The 17,577-nt window shown below is 40.9% G+C and overlaps 1 protein-coding gene across 1 annotated transcript in view; it reads left to right on the forward strand.

Moving 5' to 3' along the window:
* The window catches only part of slc6a11b (solute carrier family 6 member 11b), a 52,627-nt gene extending 37,749 nt beyond the window's left edge, over nucleotides 1-14,878 (forward strand). The window contains exons 13-15 of the mRNA XM_020933902.2: nucleotides 12,510-12,610; nucleotides 13,699-13,869; nucleotides 14,735-14,878. Of these exons, the coding sequence (XP_020789561.1) occupies nucleotides 12,510-12,610; nucleotides 13,699-13,869; nucleotides 14,735-14,878 (416 nt within the window). The remainder of the gene's footprint in view (nucleotides 1-12,509; nucleotides 12,611-13,698; nucleotides 13,870-14,734) is intronic.
* The last annotated feature ends 2,699 nt before the right edge of the window (nucleotides 14,879-17,577 follow it).

Below are 17,577 nucleotides of genomic sequence, written 5' to 3' on the forward strand. Positions count from 1 at the left end.
GCTCATAGCATTGGCATTTCATGTTTTGTGAAAATAAGTTTTGTAAAAGTGAGTGGACTTTAAATATCTGAATTTGCAATGTTAACATGATTGTGTGAAACAATCCATCCATCCATTTTCGTCCGCTTATCCGGGGCCGGGTCATGGGGGCAGCAGCCTAAGCAGGGACTCCCAGACTTCCTTCACCCCAGACACGTCCTCCAGCTCCTCCGGGGGGACCCCGAGGCGTTCCCAGGCCAGCCGAGCGACATAGTCCCTCCAGCGTGTCCTGGGTCTTCCCCGGGGCCTCCTCCCGGTGGGACATACCCGGAACACCTCCCGAGGGAGGCACCCAGGAGGCATCCGGAACAGATGCCCGAGCCACCTCAACTGGCTCCTCTCGACGTGGAGGAGCAGCGGCTCTACTCCGAGCTCCTCCCGTGTGACTGAGCTCCTCACCCTATCTCTAAGGGAGCGCCCAGCCACCCTGCGAAGGAAACCCATTTCAAGCGCTTGTATCCGTGATCTCGTCCTTTCGGTCACTACCCAGAGCTCATGACCATAGGTGAGAGTAGGAACGAAGACTGACCGGTAAATTGAGAGCTTCGCCTTTCGGGTCAGCTCCCTCTTCACCACAACGGTCCGATACAGCGACCGCATCACTGCCGAAGCTGCACCGATCCGCCTGTCAATCTCACGTTCCGTCCTTCCCTCACTCGTGAACAAGACCCGAGATACTTGAACTCCTCCACTTGAGGCAGGGACTCTCCACCCACCCGGAGAGGGCAAGCCACCTTTTTCCGGTCGAGAACCATGGCCTCAGACTTAGAAGAGCTGATCTTCATCCCAGCCGCTTCACACTCGGCTGCAAACCGCCCCAGTGCACATTGCAGGTCCTGGTTCGATGAAGCCAACAGGACAACATCGTCCGCAAACAGCAGAGATGAGATCCTGTGGTCCCCAAACCGGACCCCCTCTGGCCCCTGACTGCGCCTAGAAATTCTGTCCATAAACACAATGAACAGAACCGGTGACAAAGGGAGCCCTGGCGGAGTCCAACATGCACCGAGAACAGGTCTGACTTACTGCCGGCAATGCGAACACAGCTCCTGCTCCGGTCATACAGGGACCGGACAGCCCTTAGCAAAGGGCCCCGGACCCCATACTCCCGGAGCACCCCCCACAGGACACCACGAGGGACACGGTCGAATGCCTTCTCCAAGATCCACAAAAACACATGTGGACTGGTTGGGCAAACTCCCATGAACCCTCGAGCACCCTATGGAGAGTGTGTAGAGCTGGTCCAGTGTTCCACGGCCAGGACGAAAACCACATTGCTCCTCCTGGATCTGAGGTTCGACTATCGGCCGGATTCTCCTCTCCAGTACCCTGGCATAGACCTTACCGGGAAGGCTGAGGAGTGTGATCCCCCTATAGTTGGAACACACCCTCCGGTCCCCCCCGTTATACTTACATTCTGTTCACAGAGCAACTTCAGATCATCTCTCTGTGGGGAGCTGCCAACTCCCCACTGGGCCTCAAGCACCTCCAGCTGGTTAATGTGTCCAGCCTGATGACAGTCCATCGCTGCCAGAGGATCCACTGTTAGATCCTGGACCCTGAACATAAACAGTGCAGAGGTCACATGTTCTTCAGGTCTATGTTGTGTTTTTAAAAGGTTTACTAGTATAACTGTTTTATATATATATAGTTAATCAGTATAGGTCATACTCATAAGTAGGTGACAACTCAGATCGCCCTCCTCCCCCGCTCTGTGTGAAAGAGATATCTGAAGGGTTTATGCCAAACTCTTTGACCCTGCAAACACAGTGATTTTAAATGAGACACAAGACACAACACAAGGACAATAAGGTGTAATTAAACCCCACACACCTGTTGGCATATCTCAAAGTGTTTAAAGTGTTTTCACAAGATGCCATTCCAGGGGAGATTGTAGCAATCTGAAAAAATAAAAACATTCAAGCCCCTTGACCAAACTTAAGGTATGAAGCTGTGTTGCCCTTAAGACAATTGTACCTTTAATAGTGTTCCTTTAATAAATAAGTTAATTACTTTCATGTTTAAAAATGTATAAAAAAAAATAGCGGAATGGGTTCACTTCCGGTGTGCATTTTCTGGTTTCCATAGATGGAAACCAGAAAATAGACATTCTGTATGTGGGATCTGTCAGGCTGGTCTCATCAACCGTAATCCACCTTGGAGCTCAAAGCAGGCAATACTGTGAGTTACTTAATGTGTTTATAAGTCCCTAAACATTTATATTTTTGTATTATTAAGTGAATATATAAAGTTTTAAATAAGATGAATGCACTTTGTTTTGGTATTACATTTGGCTCAGATTCTAAGAGCAACGTTGTTGTCTGTTACACCATCTGAAGAGGAAAATTAAACTTCCAAAACGTTTCCTGTGGTTCTTCTTCAATGGTTTAACTAAGTGTCTCATCAAGGACATAACAGAAGTTAAATGGTGACCACTGGTTTTTGCCATACCATGCAAGTTCTAGAGTTTTCTCCAATGAAGGAATCTCTCAGTACTTGAGTCAATTTGCTTGCTCTAAATGGAGTGTGGGGTTTGTTTCGTCCTAGAGCCCGAATACATTCCTGAAAAAGATAAATCAAAAGGATAACAAACATATCAGATAATATGGTAAAGGATTGGGCAGCATACCTTCAGAGCCAACAGACTCTTGTTGATCTCAGCTCCTTCGAGACGAGTCTGGCGGTCTGCACTGGATGTGTCAGCTCCCCTCTCGTTTCCAGCCAGATCGACAAGAGAAAACTTTCCGTGCATCTTTCCTCGTCTGCGCAAAATGATCTGGAAAACGGCATGGCTCCTGGAGGAATGGGCGTTTGCTGATGTCTTCCCAGAAGTCCTTGGGAAAATCATATGAATTATTTCCCACAGCCAATAAAGGAATCATATACTACAGCTGAGCCAAAGGATACCTGCAGCTGTTTCCGACTTCGATTAGTTTAAGGACATCTTCTGTGCATTTGACCTCTCTCTCCTGTAGGCCCACCACCTGGACTTGCTTGCTGCTTCCTATCTTCCAATACCCGCAGCTTGGCCTTATGATTCAGCAAGTCAAACACCTTAAAGACAAAAGCAGCAGCTGTTTATTAAAACAACATATAAATATGGGTATGTATGAAGTATGCATACCAACCTTGCCACTGTAGATTTCAAAAAAAAGTGGCAAAGACCTGGAGATCTAACTTTTTGTAGTTTGGCTTTTTCAACATGAGAAAGACATCTCTGGCTGAAAAAAATATACGTACATAATATAATGCATACATATATATATGTACCGGTATATATAAAAATATACACACATGCATACATAAGCTAAAACAAAATTAAATGATTAAATAACTTACCTGACAGAGCGTAGATTCCTTTAGAGCAGTCCTGGTTCTTCCCTGAAAAGTCTCCTCCCATGGTCTGAAACATAGTCATTCCTAAGTAATGTCATTTCACAACATATCGGAATCAGAAACATTACTTACATGTGTGTTTTTCCACTTCCAGTTTGTCCGTAAGCAAAGCAAGTTGCCATTCCTCTTTCAAAAATGGTCTCAACCAAAGGCTGGGCTGTAAATCTGGCAACACAGTTGATGTTGTCTGAAGTCATGATTTTTTTAAATGCTCAAAGGGACAATAAAACCCATACCTGTAAACCATTTCATTTGTGGAGTTCTCATCAAAAGCGTAGTCAAAGCGAAATGTTTGATTCTCCAAGTAGCGTGTCAGGTCAACTTTTTGCTTCGGTTCATGAACCATAACAACATCTTTACTTGGGATAGTGATGACATCTAAGTCCTTCTTTGATAGCTCTAAAAGGGACAGTTTACAGAAAACTGATACATTCACTATATAAATCAAAAAAGCCAATAATAGAGAACCTACCTTTTTTATTCAATGGTCGAGCGCGCACACACACACATATTCTGTGCTCCTCTATCTGCAGGATACAATTTTTGTTGTAAACTTCAATAGTTAATAATAGAATATAATACTACAATAGTAAATAAACATGAACATTTAAATACTGTACAGTCCCTGACAAAAGTCTTGTCGCTTATCCATTTTGTAGAAACAAAAGCTTATAACTTGACTTTAAATTAATCGATTGGTTTTAGAAATGTCTCATATGAAAGCTAAAACCCTCCCAAATTATGCTCAATAAACTAAAATAAATTTGCTTCACTGAAAAAAGATTGATCATTTAATGAACACAGAAAGGTCAGATTTTGGCAAGACAAAAGTTTTGTCGCCTACAGAAAATTGAACAAATAATTTACTTCAAATACAAAAATATGTTGCATAACGTCAGTGAATGAAGAAGTAGTGGTGCTGTGAGATCCATATTTAATATCTTGTATGACTTCCATGAGCTTCAAGGACTACATCCATGCGGTTCCACAATGATTCATACAATTTGTTGATGAAGTCCATCAGGAATAGCAAAGAAAGCGTCTTACATGCCTCCCAGAGTTCATCAAGATTCTTTGGTTTTGCCTTCCATGCTTCCTCTTTCATTCTACCCCAGACATGCTCAATGATGTTCATGTCTGGTGACTGGGCTGGCCAGTCCTGGAGCACCTTGATCTTCTTCGCCTTGAGAAACTTTGATGTTGAGATAGAATTATGCGATGGAGCACCATCCTGCTGCAAAATTTGACCCCTTTTATGGTTGGGAATGTAAGAGGAGCTAATACTTCTTGATATTTTAGGCTATTGATATTGCCTTCCACCCTGCAAATGTCTCGCACACTCCCATAATGGATGTAACCCCAGGCCATGATTTTTCCGCCACCAAACTTAACTGTTTTCTGGGTGAATCTTGGATCCATGCGGGCTCCAGTAGGTCTCCTGCAATATTTGTGGCAGCTGTGATGTAATTCAACCTGAGGATTCATCTGAGAAATCCACCTTCTGCCACTTTTCCAGTGTCCATCCTTTTAGCAGGCTGTGGGCCTTGGCAAATGCCACACAGTTTTTTAATTGCCTTTTGTTTAGTGCTGGTTTCTGTGCACTGATTCGACCATGGAGGCCATTTTGACACAGAATTCTACAAACTGTTCAGGTTGACACAGGGACTTGAGGTGACCAGGCCTGGTGGAGTCTGCTGCAGTGGAAAAGGGGCTGGCAGTGGATTTTCGAATCAACAAACGGTCCTCCCGAGCAGTTGTCTTGCGGGGTCTGCCGGACCTGGGCTTGTCAAAAACATCTCCAGTCATTTCAGATCTTTTTCTTATTCTTTGTACTTGACGCTGAGACACATTGAAGGTGTCACCACCTCAGCAGTGGATCTGGTCTTCAGCCTCTTGATAATTAATGCTTTGGTCTCAGGGTGGATCTTAAGGCATGTTGTCAGAGGTCAAGTTGCAGTTGATGTGAAGGTCTGGTGTGCTGGGGTTCTTTTTATACACACCCACTAACTGATTGATCAGTAACTGATCACAGGTGAGACTGTAATCTAGGATTGGGTGCATCATATGACAAGGCGACAAGACTTTTGTCTTGCCAAAATCTGACCTTTCTGTGTTCATTAAATTATCAATCTTTTTTCAGTGAAGCAAATTTTTTTTAATATATTGAGCATAATTTGGGAGGGTTTTAGCTTCATATGAGACATTTCTAAAACCAATCGATTAATTTAAAGTCAAGTTATAAGCTTTTGTTTCTACAAAATGGATAAGCGACAAGACTTTTGTCAGGGACTGTATGTTAATATGACTTACTAGATCATTGGAGGTTAGGGGCCTGTAGTCCAGACTGGCTCTGAAGTCTCTGATCATGCACATAATTTCATAGTTGGGTAAATTGACATCTACTTCCTGGAAAATAAAGTGTTAAATAATTTGAACCACACAACAAAGGAAAGTTGACATTCCTCAAACTCATACTTGGGCCCTCTTTTCTCTGAGTTCCTGTTGCTGAAGTCGTCTCTTCTCACGCTTTTCTTGAAGTTTTTCAACCTCTTTTACACAATTTGATTTCCTCTGAGCTGTAGAGGATAAGCCAGCAAATGAGACAAGCATCATGAAAACAATATGAAACATGAGAGCAGATTCTTTCTAATGCAACTTTATATACAATTAAGGCTATAAGTGTAGTCTAGACAATATACATAATATACATAATTGTTTTTATGAGGTTCATTTGGTCTTCCAATAATTTATGTTATTAGGTTCTTTTTTCAGACCAAGAGTTTGTTTTCAGACCTGACAGTTTCAACTGCTCACTAGCGGTCTTCCTCAGAGTGGTCAAGTGATGTTGCTTTGACGTGTCCGGACAGCTGATTTATACAGGTTTTGGCGCTGTCTTCCTACCTTCCTTTGCTGTTTCCTTTTCGCATTCTGTCCTGTGTTCCTTTTTTCGTGTATTGAATGCGCTCCCTGTTTCCCCAATGTATGTTTTATTGCAGGACATGCAGGGTATTTCGTATATGACATTACATTTATACTCCGGTTCTATTTTATCTTTTGGGTAGACGAGCAATTGCCTGAGTTTTTTGTATGGTTTCACTGGTGTGTTGATATTGTGTTTTCCCATTGCCCTTTGCACTTTTTCTGTTAAGCTCCTTATGTACAGTAATGTTACCATATCTGTCCTCTTTTTTTCAATAGACAGTACTGGAAACTACTCTGAGGAAGACCACTGCTGAGCAGCCAAAACTGTCAAGTTTGGTCTGAAAAAAGAACCTAATAACATAAAATATCACTGAAAAGTAAAACAAAAATCCAGCCATAAATACCATAGTTAGCATAGCAAAACCTACCTCTGTTCTCCCGAGGCATGTTTTCAGCTTTAGGTATTGCTGTAACTCGTCTTGTCTGAAAAAAATAGTTAAAAAATTATTACACCCACAGGCTTAGTCCGATCGTGCTGAAATTTGAATCACTAATGCCTGATCATGGCCTGAATATAATACACTATAAAACATATGAAAAATGAACTCTATAGCGCCCCCTAGCATAGACATGAAACGTCAACATTATCGGATTTGGACCAAATTCGGAAATTAAATTCTATGCATGATGACAAGCAAAAAAAGTCTATTACGGACATGAGGCATTTTCCACCACTGGCCAGCAGGGGCGCAAAGACTCCCCCCAAAAAATAGTAAAAAAATGATTCCATGCCCATGTTTAATCGGATCGTGCTGAAATTTGAATCACTAATGTGTGATCTCAGCCTGAATATAAAACAGTATAAAACATATTAAAAGTGAACACTATAGCGCCCCCTACCATTGACATGAAATGTCAACATTATCAGATTAGCACCAAATTTGGGGATTAAATTCTACGCATGATTACAAGCAAAAAAGTCTATTGCGGACATGATGCATTTTCCACCATTGGCCAGCAGGGGCGCAAAGACTCCCCCAAAAAATAGTTTAAAAATTATTACACCCACAGGCTTAGTCCGATCGTGCTGAAATTTGAATCACTAATGCCTGATTTCGACCTGATTATAATACACTATAAAACATATGAACTGTGAACTCTATAGCGCCCCCTAGCATAGACATGAAACGTCAACATTATCGGATTTGGACCAAATTCGGAAATTAAATTCTATGCATGATGACAAGCAAAAAAGTCTATTACGGACATGATGCATTTTTCACGGTTTGCCAGTAGGGGCGCAAAGAATCCCCCCAAAAATATTTTTAAAATTATTACAGGGACATGCTTAGTTCGATTGTGCTGAAATTTGAATCACTAATGCGGGATATTGGTCTGAATATAATAAACTATAAAACATATGAAAAGTGAACAGTATAGCGCCCCTACCTTAGACATGAAATGTCAACATTATCAAACTTGGACCAAAGTCGGGGGTTAAAGGTTGTATAGAGGATTTTCCAAGGAACGAGAAATCCAGCGACTGTTTGTCCTTTTTCAAATGTTGCGCATGCGTGAAACCACCCCCCCTCCCCTACAGCTCCTACGTAGAAACGCCTCCTCCCACCTCCTCTTTACGCCAGAAACAGGTTTGTTTACAGCCGGTGCGCTGCACATGACTTGTAAACAACTAACTACAGTGTTGGTTAGGCAAGGCGGAGAAGTGAGGAGCGGGGGGAGCGGGTGTGCGGACATTTCGTTCGCGGACGAGAAGTGAGGAGCAGGGAGAAGCGCGGAGCAGGGAGAGAGGAGAGGAGAGAGGAGAGGGGAGCGGTGCCCGGAGAAGTGAGGAGCAGGGGGAAGAGCGGAACGGGCAGCGGGGACAGGAGCAGGAAAGGGGTGCAGAGAAGGTTGCGCGGAGATTCCATGCGAATGAACTAGCTCCAACACGCAGCAGCAAGCGGACTCTTTCTTTGCCTTGAAAATTAAAAATATGTTTTCAGACATAGGATATCGCCTTCGTGTCCTGAAAAACGTTTGACTAGCTCTTGGAAATAAAGTACGTTTTCATAATAAGCAGAAGTGACCTGTCCAGGAGTAATTTGGCGACCAGTGCGTCAGTCTTTAGACCCTGCGTCTGCTTCAGTTGCGCCATCGCTGGAATGAATCTTCAAGAATCACCTTAATTTGGCTTCGCTGCTTTTCCCCTTGTCTTCTTCTTTCAGCGACCTCAAAAACAGACTTTCTTTTGCGGCTAACTGCTCCTGGATTCTTGTCTGCCATTGCAACAAACTTTGTGCGAACTGCGAGGAAGATATAGGTAAAAAAAAGCCGCTAAGAACTGTTGCGTTGGTGGAGTAAACAGCGTCTGTGCGGCTTGCATCTGTGGACTGCGTGACAGTCGTACGTAAACCATGTACCGGCAGCGCGCAGGCAAGTCAGTTACGCTAGAAACGTAGGGAGATTGATTGACAGCCTGTCAGCTAACAGATAACGAGGCAGTGTCGTTATCTATTGGCAAATGTTTAGCCCCACCACGTCCAGAGTTGATGAATTTTTATTCTCTTTTTTTTGGTCATCATAATTACAAGGCTACTGCATCTCTATAATGCTATCATTGACAACTTGAAACAAAAAAAAAATCCTCCATACAACCTTTAAATTCTATGCATGATTATAAGCAAAAATGTCTATTACAGTCATGGTGTATTTTTCACGGTTGGCCAGCAGGGGCACAGAGAATCCCCCAAAAAATATTTATAAAATGATTACAGGGACATGCTTAGTTCGATTGTGCTGAAATTTGAATCACTAATGCGGGATATTGGTCTGAATATAATAAACTATAAAACATATGAAAAGTGAACAGTATAGCGCCCCCTACCTTAAGGCCCGTTCAGACCAAAGCGTCCACTTTCTATGTAAAGTCTATGTGGACGCGCGACTAGAGCGTCCTGCGTTTTTGCGGCGCGTTTTCGGCGTCAGCGCGGCGCGAATCTGGCGTCGACGCAGCGCGTCTTGAGCGTTTTGGCGTCAGCGGCCAAGACGCGCATCCAAAGCGTCAGCATCAAGAAGTTGAAAATGCTGAACTTTTCACGTCAGACGCGCCGCGTCAACCAATCAGGGACGAGTATCCAGAGACGCAGCGACGTTATTATCAGGAAGCAAGACCCGAGAACCAGAACCAGAACCACCAACATGAGCGGAGCATAAATATATACGCCACAATCACCGAGCCGATCGCAAGGACTACACCAGGACCGGACCAGGACTAAACCAGGACTCGACCGGGACTAAACAAGGACTAGACCGGGACCAAACCAGGACTAGACCGGGACTGATTCAGTGTCATTAGCGGAGTATAAATATATATACGCCCCAGTCGTCGACCCGATTTCCTCCGCTGATGTTTTATGTCATAAAAACACTCTCTCAGTCTGGTCTGATATTGTTTCGGGAAAAGACCGGGACCGGGCTTTTGTTTCCACGGCAACGGACGCGCGTCAAGTATTTTTCTCCCGTTTGTTCACGAGTCAAAGACGCGCGTCGGGGGCGTCTAAACTCAAATGCAAACGCGTCCAAATAGAGGCGTCAAGGCGTTTTTTGACGCTTTGGTGTGAACGCCCCTTTAGACATGAAATGTCAACATTATCGGACTTGGACCAAAGTCGGGGAATAAATTCTTTGCATGATTATAAGCAAAAATGTCTATTACAGTCATGGTGTATTTTTCACGGTTGGCCAGCAGGGGCACAGAGAATCAAACATCAACATTATCGGATTAGTACCAAATTCGAGGATTAAATTCTAGACATGATTACAAGCAAAAAAGTCTATTACGGACATGATGCATTTTCCACCACTGGCCACCAGGGGCGCAAAGACTCCCCCAACAAATAGTTAAATAATTATTACACCCACAGGGTTAGTCCGATTGTGCTGAAATTTGAATCACTAATGCCTGATCACGGCCTAAATATAATACACTATAAAACATATTTATTTATTTAGGGGAATAAATTCTTTGCATGATTATAAGCAAAAATGTCTATTACAGTCATGGTGTATTTTTCACGGTTGGCCAGCAGGGGCACAGAGAATCCCCCAAAAAATATTGTAAAAATTATTATATGCACATGTTTTGTCCGATTGTGATGACATTTCTATCAGTTATACACTGCATGACCCTTATTCCATTGATATGTCAAATACAGTTATCAGGGATACAGCGCCACCTATATGAATGCACACAATTTATTATTGTGTGACATAAAATTAGTTTTACATTCATTTGTAAAACTTTGCCAAAACATTCACTGACGTACTCCTCATCATAAACGTCAGTAAGACCTATGCCCTAGTTTTACACTTTGGCCTCTAGAATAATTTCACTTCTGAGAAATTTAAAGGCACACTATGTAACTTTTCTGGTGGAGGATGTGTTTTCATGCACTTAGTCTTAGTGTGACAGTGCTCTTGACCATTAAAGTCACGTGACCTGTGGCTTAGTGTCTACAGTTTGTCTCTAGAATCATTCACTTTATCCAATTTTAAAGGTACACTATGTCATTTTTCTGGTGGACGAGCTGTTGGCCTCGGGAGCTGTCGGGAAGAGAGAGCGGTGTGTCGGGGCGGTCGCGAGTCCCCAGCGTTCGCCAGGGGGGGCGGTGCGTTGGACCAAATTCGGGGATTAAATTCTATGCATGATTACAAGCAAGAAAGTCCATTATGGACATGATGCATTTTCCACGTTTGGCCAGCAGGGGCGCAAAGACTCCCTGAAAAAATAGTAAAAAAATTATTACACCCACAGGCTTAGTCCGATCGTGCTGAAATTTGAATCACTAATGCCTGATCACGACCTGAATATAATACACTATAAAACATATGAAAATTTAACACTATAGCGCCCCCTAGCATATACATGACATGTACACATTATTGCATTTGTACCAAATTCAGGGAATAAGTTCTATGCATGACTATGAGCAAAAAAATAAATAGCGGACATGGTGCATTTTCCACTGTTGCCCAGCAGGGGCGCAATGACTCCTATAAATATTTAAAGGTGCATTATGTAATGTGTCTAATGGACTAGCTGTCGGCCTGGGCGGATGTCGGGGAGAAAGGGTGACGTGCCGGGGCGGTCGCGAGTCCCCGGAGGTCGCGTGGGGGGGCGGTGCGCGCCCGGGGCGAGGGCCATCATCGCCGCGCACGGCTTTAATTTACAGTGTTGCCATTAAACCTGTTCATTTACAGGTAATTTTGTATGATGCACAGGAGAAATGTTAATGTTAAAATTTACATCTGATCCAGTCAAACACAACATTCAATTAACATAATAATAGTAACATAACATATCGATTATGCCTAAAACAAGAAAATTACTTACTTTATCTTATTTATTTATTTAGCTATAATTTTTTTTCAGTCCATAGGCAAGTATTCATTCAGGCATAGAATACACACAATCTAATAGTACTTTACAGTGCTTTAAAGACCATTTACTAGACCTGTATTTTTAAGGAATACACAAAATTCAGATTGAAGTTTTGATATAGTGGGATCAATGGTCTAGTCACTAAAGAAAACATTTGCCTCTTTTCCGATGAAATTCATTGGGATATCAGGTTCTGAAAAGTGTGCTATGGAACTTTTCTGTTGGTGTTTGTCTCCGTGGAGATGAACCTGCTTTGCTCAGAATGTTTTATAGTGTGGAAGTAAACGTATTTATCTTGCATTTATTCAGTTGCAGTATGTTTTTATTGCTGAATGGATACTTGGTTTAGTTTTATGACTTGATTGTTTCCATGGAGAGACTTGTGTTTAATGCCTTACTTATCAGGCAAAACAATAACATCTAAATGGGGACAAAGCCAAAGAGCAGAAAAGTTACAAAGTACACCTTTAACTTGCCCCTATCTAGCAACATAACACTTGAGTCTAGAATCTGACAACCTCCAATTATTATGTAAAGATACTGAACTGTTTTTAGCTGTTATAATTGAGTTGTTCCAGTCCTGTCTCCAGCCCTGATTATCTGCTCAAACTGTCAAGAAACATCTGCCTCCTCATTATTTGGGCTCTCCTCTTGTAACTCAAAATGACATGTTTTTTTTGTTTTTTTTCTTCTATTTTTTTCATGATTTTAGGAAGTGACAGATTCTACCTGAACATTGAGGATATGATCGGATACAAGCCCATCTTCTTCATTAAGTGGTGCTGGATGTTCCTCACCCCAGGCATCTGTGCTGTGAGTGCAAACCTTCAATTCCAATAATAGACTATGTGCTTTTCACTAAACAACAGGCAGATTAGAATCATTCAAATTAACTACTCAAATTGAGATGATTTTGACAGGTTTGTGTCAGGTGAAATTAGGGTGATGACCCAAAATTGTCACTGAAGAGCAAGTAACCTCAAATAATCTGTATTTTTCTCTTCTATCCTACTCATTTTTTGATAGTATAACTGACATGTGTTGCTTGTTGCTGTATCCTTTTTCAAGCATTCAGACTGAAGCTGCTAACAGAGTGTGAATTGTGTCCAAATCAGCTTGTGAAGTTAATAAAGCATGAATGAAGACTTAATTCATAATGGACAAATACTTAGTAATTTAGTATTATTTAATGAATACCCTAACCCCTTAATTAAGTAGTTACTCAGCCTGAATTTTTCTTGATCAAGTATTTTTTCTTGATCAAATATTTTTTCTTGATCAAATAATTGCTCATTTTCTGTAAATAATGATTTAGGCCATTAATAGTAAAAAAAAAAAAAAAAAAAAAAAACGTAAAAAATAATAAACACATTTAACCACATAAAAAATGGTGCCGAATATTTGTTTTGTTTTATCTGTGCTTTACAAAAACTGCAATTTTTTTTTACTTTTACTTGTAATTTGTTGTACATTTAGAAAGACAGTAAATGAGCAGTTGTAGTTTTTAAAAAAGTAGTGTAATTTTAATTAATAGAAATATTAAGACATTAAGAGAACGAGGAATTTGGGATTTTACCATGGCAAGATAACTCACTAAAAATCAGATTACAGAACTTTCAACAACCAGTTCGGTTATGGTTACTTATATATTATATATATATTATATATATTTACTATTGCAAGACAGAACAAATGCTTTTGTCATGGCTTGGTCTATCCAGTTGCTTCTATAAACTATTATATTAAATTGTATATGTACTGTATGTCTTAACATGTAAGAACCGTTCAGTCCATCACAGTTTTGTCATTTTCTTCACGCTGAATTGTAAAATCTGACCTTTAGCCCTCCCTTCATGATGGGGGTAACATTTTCCACCCAAATGTCACTGTGTCCGCTGCAGGGGATTTTCCTGTTCTTCCTGATTAAGTACAAGCCTCTCAAGTACAATAACGTGTACACCTATCCCGACTGGGGCTATGGCATCGGCTGGTTCATGGCGATGTCCTCCATGGTCTGCATCCCCCTCGGACTCATCTGGAAGATCTGGAAGACCCCCGGGACCTTCTCTGAGGTAAAAGTCCAAATGGGACACTGTTATATAGTTATATCTGTCATGTGATGAAACAAATAATATAACTTTAATACAAACTAACTGTCCAGATTAAGCAGGATGTTATTTTACTGCCTAATCTGCTGTCCATGTCCAATCAGGAAATAAAATTAAAAACTGCAGTAAAATTGTCAAACTAGCAAAAAATAAATAGATTAAATTGTTAACAAAGTCTGACAAATGTTTACAGCATTTAATAAGTTAAGTAGTAAATAGATTGATTGATAGATCCTTTATTGATCCCGAAGAAAATTCAAAGTTCAAAGCAAGGTAGAAACAGACATAATAACATAGAAAAGATATTTAAAATTAGCAGTTCATCCTCTTGCTTTCATCAACTATAGTGATGCATTATACACATAAACCTGTACAAACCGGTCATAAGCAGGTGAGTGAGTTTTGTCAACCTTAAACTGTATTCTTGTTTTTATTTCAATAAAAAAATAATAGTATAAACATAGAGTGGCTCACAGTAAGAAGGTTCTGTTTTCATATCCGGGCCTTTCTGTACCAAGTTTGCACGTTTCAAAATGTGTCTGAGTGGGTTTTATTCGGGCACTGGTTTCCCAAAAAAAATAGCACCAGGTAAAATCTTCCAGCTAAAATAGTCCTGTCCAGGCCTAGCTCAAGGTCTGGAGATGGGTTCTTGGGCACTGAAGGATGGGTCAAATGCAGAGGAGAAGAAAGAGTATACTAATCTAACAATAACTGAAACACAGATTTTTTACAACTACATTTACAAATTACATGAATGATCTCTCCTCACCTCACTGTACCGCTTTTTACCTATGTCCTCACCTGTGGATCTTGTATGTACCTCGTGCAGAGGATGAAGAAGCTGACCACCCCGAGCCCAGACCTGAAGATGAGGGGGAAACTGGCCGCTCTGAGTCCATACGCCTCCAACGACGCCAAGGCCAAAGGCGACTGCAAAATCTCCACCATCTCAGAGAAGGAGTCGCATTTCTAACCCCACCCGAGCTACACCAGGTCTCTTTGAGTCATGCAAAAAAATAGTGACAGCCAACCACTACACTGCAAAAGGGACATCAGCATGAGTTCAAATGACCTGAAATCACAATGTTCATTTTGTTTTGTTTAGTTTTGACTCTAGTTTAATTTGAAATAAAGGACTTGGTCTTCCAGTTAAATAAATAAGATGTCATGGAGTAATACAATTTTATTTAATAGCTCAACAAAAATACCCCACAAACAGATAATAAGAAAACTTGTCTTAAATTTGGCAGTTCCATCTTCTTGTCTCCATGGAGAGTCATTGCTTTGTCTGGAATGTCTCACAGTATGGCATTAAACCTCTTTATCTTTGTGGTTTTACTGAAAAATCATATACAGTATTGTAAAAACATGTTTTCTTTTCACTGTCCACAGATATGACTTGTAACTTGACTTTTTGGGCATCAGTTTATCACCATGGAGATAAGAATTGTTTAATAATATACTGAGAAACATTTTAGACAAAGCACTAACATCTCCTTAAAGACAATCGGGTGGCAGAAAAGTTACTTAGTGGACCTTTAAATGCAGGTATGAAACAGGTATGAACATCTTGACCCACTTTAATAAATCAAGGCCTGAACCTAAACTAGTCCAAACTTCTCAAAACAAGTGAACCATTCTGAATCCTTGTCATTTGAACTCATGTTGATGTTCCATTATTGCACTGTACGGCGCCCCCATCACCAGTGCACAAACGAACCAGAACCTGTGTGATTTTTGTTTTTGTAAAATATGATAAAAAGTTTATCACAATATTTAGTCTGTTTTTGGCACCAATTTTGATAACATCTTTATTGTTTTTTCTGTTAACATTGTGACTTAAACTGTTGTATTTTGTTGCTAATCACTAATGTTTTCTGTCTGCTGTGTGTTTAAGAGTGAGTATTGGTCACACTAGTGTCTGTGCCTTTCTCGTTGTGTAAAGGGTTCACAATGTACATTTATGGGTCTTGTGCCTATGTCTGATTAAAGAACCCAAATGTTGCTATCATGCTATCCAGATAAAACCACTGTTGCCGTAGCAATTAAAAACTCAACAAAATATGATATCTTTTCAAAAGTCCTCAAAATGGTGCCTGTAAATTGGAAGCTGAAAGAGTAGAGCCCTGTTCACTGGAGTGGTATGGTACAGGTGCCATTGGGTGTTATTTTAACTCCTGTTCTTCTTTGTTATTGAAGAATGAAGCAGTTCAAATGAGGTGAAGACATTAGCTACTATCTTGTGTGTACTACTCACCCAACCTGTACTGTATTTCTCTAGTGGACGCTGGCTCTCGTGGACGACTTGAGGACCTCTGAATCCGTGCAGTTAAATCCTGAACAGTAGAGGGCACTGTTACAAAAGTCAAGCTTGTAAATATGTCCCGCTGTAATCACTGAATGTGCTCATATAACCATGAGGGCTGTACAAGCATTTTTTTTTTTTTTTTTCGTTTGTCAAACCCAGACTTTAAACATGGCCGTTTTGCGAGCATTCGTCATAGTGAGTCCTGAAGGGCTGTCCGATCCTTTTGCCTTCTGAAAACGTGGCGCTGCACTGTTACCGTAGAAATAAAACATTAAATCATCTTTATATTGTGGAATAGCTGAGTGAGGGTTTATGAGGTACAAAATCATGTTTAAATATTGTTTATTTGCTTCTAGTCCAAATGTTTAAAGAAGCTGGAAACATCATACATTAACATTTCTTGTGGGGAGCCCGCCACCTGCTCGTCTCAATGGAGAGGTTATACCTTTGCCACAAAAACTCTACACTAGTATGGCGTTAAATGTATTTAACATATGTTTCATTACGGGTGTTTTATTGCTCAAAAATACCATTTAAAACATACATTCCTTACTGTGAGCGGGGTTGCCTCTCCACAGATCTGACTTGTAACTTGACATGATGCTGACACCTGCTTGAAGGTAGATCATTTATTTGCCAATGTGGGAAATTCTAGTCAAAAATATACAGTATCTACGCAGACAACCAAGTGATGGACCTCCCAAGAGAAAAGTTACACAGTGCAAATTTAAAACCTTCAGTTATTTTTAGTTGTAGTTCAAATTAAAAATGCAAAATATCTAAGTCTAAACCATGTGTTCTTTTGTTAAAATTGATGTTTAATTATTATTTGCAAGTACACAAATAGGTCCAACTGTTTAATTTGCATGATAAATTGGATTTGTACCTCATTCTACCCTGACATTCTGCGCTATCCCTTAAAATACATTCCTTCCGCTGTAAAAAAAAAAAAAAAAAACATGTTATTTTTACATTTCCAGTTGTGGCCTCGCTGGCTCGAGTCCCCGCTCCTCACCTCTGTCTCCTCCTCCTCCTCTCGGCTCGGTCTAAACCCTGGATCTGTGTCATTTCACAGTAATTACCCTGAGCCTAACACACTCTGACAGACAGACTGACTGCCTCCTCCTCTGCACCCGCTCACTCTCTCCTCCTCAGTGGACACAAGATGCACGTCTGTCACGACGCTATTTCAACACACGTACTATTCTGACTCTTTAAGTATTTTTGGAAAAGAAAATGTGACAGATTTTAGGTCAAAGATGATGTCAGTGCAGTGGATTAACTACAAAATGAAATGAATTATGAAACCTTAAACTTGATCCTTAATAACCGATATTTGGTAACTTTGCATCAATTTGAACTAT

The sequence above is a fragment of the Boleophthalmus pectinirostris genome, unplaced genomic scaffold, assembly GCF_026225935.1.
Source record: "Boleophthalmus pectinirostris isolate CB_2022bp ecotype Guang Dong unplaced genomic scaffold, ASM2622593v1 HiC_scaffold_3, whole genome shotgun sequence".
Classification (NCBI taxonomy): Eukaryota; Metazoa; Chordata; class Actinopteri; order Gobiiformes; family Gobiidae; genus Boleophthalmus; species Boleophthalmus pectinirostris.